At 41.0% G+C, this 1,901-nt stretch overlaps 1 protein-coding gene across 1 annotated transcript; it reads right to left on the reverse strand.

Moving 5' to 3' along the window:
* Nucleotides 1-268: 268 nt before the first annotated feature.
* Nucleotides 269-565, reverse strand: DFJ58DRAFT_671502 (uncharacterized protein; the record flags this gene model as incomplete). Its single annotated transcript, XM_041382964.1, has 1 exon — nucleotides 269-565. A coding segment is annotated over one exon (297 nt), but the record flags the coding sequence as incomplete, so codon positions are not given.
* Nucleotides 566-1,901: the final 1,336 nt, after the last annotated feature.

The following is a 1,901-nucleotide window of genomic DNA, read 5'->3' on the forward strand; positions in this document are numbered from 1 at the left end:
GCGTGTTTCCAGGCGAATAGGTGCACTGTTTCACTGGCTGGGTTTACTCGAAAATGGTCATCTAATACTGCCTTTGGGTCTGTAGGCCCTTCTTGTGTGGCCCAGTAGACTGTTTCCCATTCGATCGGGGAGACTTTGGTGCTGGATAGATGGAATTTTGTTACTACTAGTCCTTGGCGATCTGTGGTTATTGATAATCCATTTCTTGGTACGTGCTTTTTGGGATTGTAATCTCTGATGGCTTTTACTGTTAATTCTCCCAGTCTCGCTACGCATAGAACATTGTGGTTAGGCAAGCGAATATGGCTGCATTGAGCGGTGAGTTCAGGTCGAGTTGGTCCTGGATGGCAGCTAAAGAGTTCGGGGTGAAAGGTAACCGTTTTGGTTGTTTGGAACTCGCTGGAGCTGAAGCAGTTGCCCCGTCTAGTACTGCCTTTAACTCTTTGGGCGGGATCAACCACTCTCTCCCGTGTAAAAGGTGCCATGCTCTTAGTCCCGCTGCATAGTTTGCTAATGCAGAACCTGAATAGGATCCTGTGCAGCTGCATAGGAAGTCTAGGAGTAGATTGTGTTGTCTTAATAACCGAGGGTCTTATATAAATACGTGTAAGAATGTAATGACACCACAATTACACTGGATAAGACTTCTTGCCAGTCCTCAATTAACATGGTCTACGACTTTTCTTCTTTCGTGGTAGATAACGTGTGAGTTCTTGGGAGGCTCGCTAAACCAATCAGTTAGATTAACTTAGCCGGAGCTTTATTATCTCTGATTGAAACTATGGGATTGTCTAGGATATACCGTCTAGACACTTGAACTGGTTTCCTGAATATACGATTAACTGTTGAGAAGCTGGTCTCAAATGTGACTATGTTGACCAAAGCTCGTGTTGGTCAATATACAAATACCTGGTGAGAACACTGGTCTCACAAATAACAATGGTGACCAAAGCTCGTGTTGGTCAGTAAACACTATGTGGTGAGAACACTGGTCTCACAAAACTGGGTTTCTATCGCGAGAAACTTATGTAATCTCAAGGGAAACACTTTTCCTGCACTTGTCTGGACAGTTCTTACAAAGGAAATGTGCTTTGTAAGCAGCAATTTGTTCAGACTGAAGCTTCTTAGGTGAGAGTTCAATTTGCTCAAGTGGGAGTTCTTGAATGCAACAAGTGGGAGATCTATTTTTTTGGGGGAGAATGGGCTCTCCTTATATACATTTTGTGTGGGAATATTATGTAAGTAAAAAGGTGATGTAATGACTTCAGAATGTGAGAAGAATATCCCAAAAACTGGAGCAGAATGTTCTAGCAGGTGCAAAAGAACATTCCAGAATATTCATGGTGGGATAATGACATCATTCTGAGTCATTGGAATGTTCTAGCAAATTCCATGGAACATGACATCATTATGACATCACCATGATATCATATCTTTCAACAAAATACCTGCAGGAGTGTAGGTGAAGTCCTATGACATCATTATGACATCATACCCTGTAGGTACAATTTTATGAAGCATCTGATTAGTCAGAGCATCCTAATAGAAAAGTAAAGTAAAGAAACACTAGAGAAAACAACTCAGAAATAATGGAACAAATAATAGTACACAATACACGGGCTTTTTAGATAGGTTTTTGTTAGGCTTTGAACTTTTCTCTATGGGTTTCTCTAGCCAAAGTGAATAAGCCAAAGGAAAGGCAATACCTTAACCTTCATTTTGCTTCTCATATCAACTAGGTCATTATGTGATTCCCATCTCACATATGACTTTTCTTCAAAACATGGTGGATTCATGAATCACTGAGGGAAAACTGAAACTATTGGACCAAGGTTTGATACCAAGGTATGGGTTGACTAGTCTGAGGACTAAGCTAACAGACTTTGTCTTTTAGGGGGATA

This window comes from Suillus subalutaceus (genome assembly GCF_016647625.1).
Source record: "Suillus subalutaceus strain FC151 chromosome Unknown DFJ58scaffold_297, whole genome shotgun sequence".
NCBI classification, from domain to species: Eukaryota; Fungi; Basidiomycota; class Agaricomycetes; order Boletales; family Suillaceae; genus Suillus; species Suillus subalutaceus.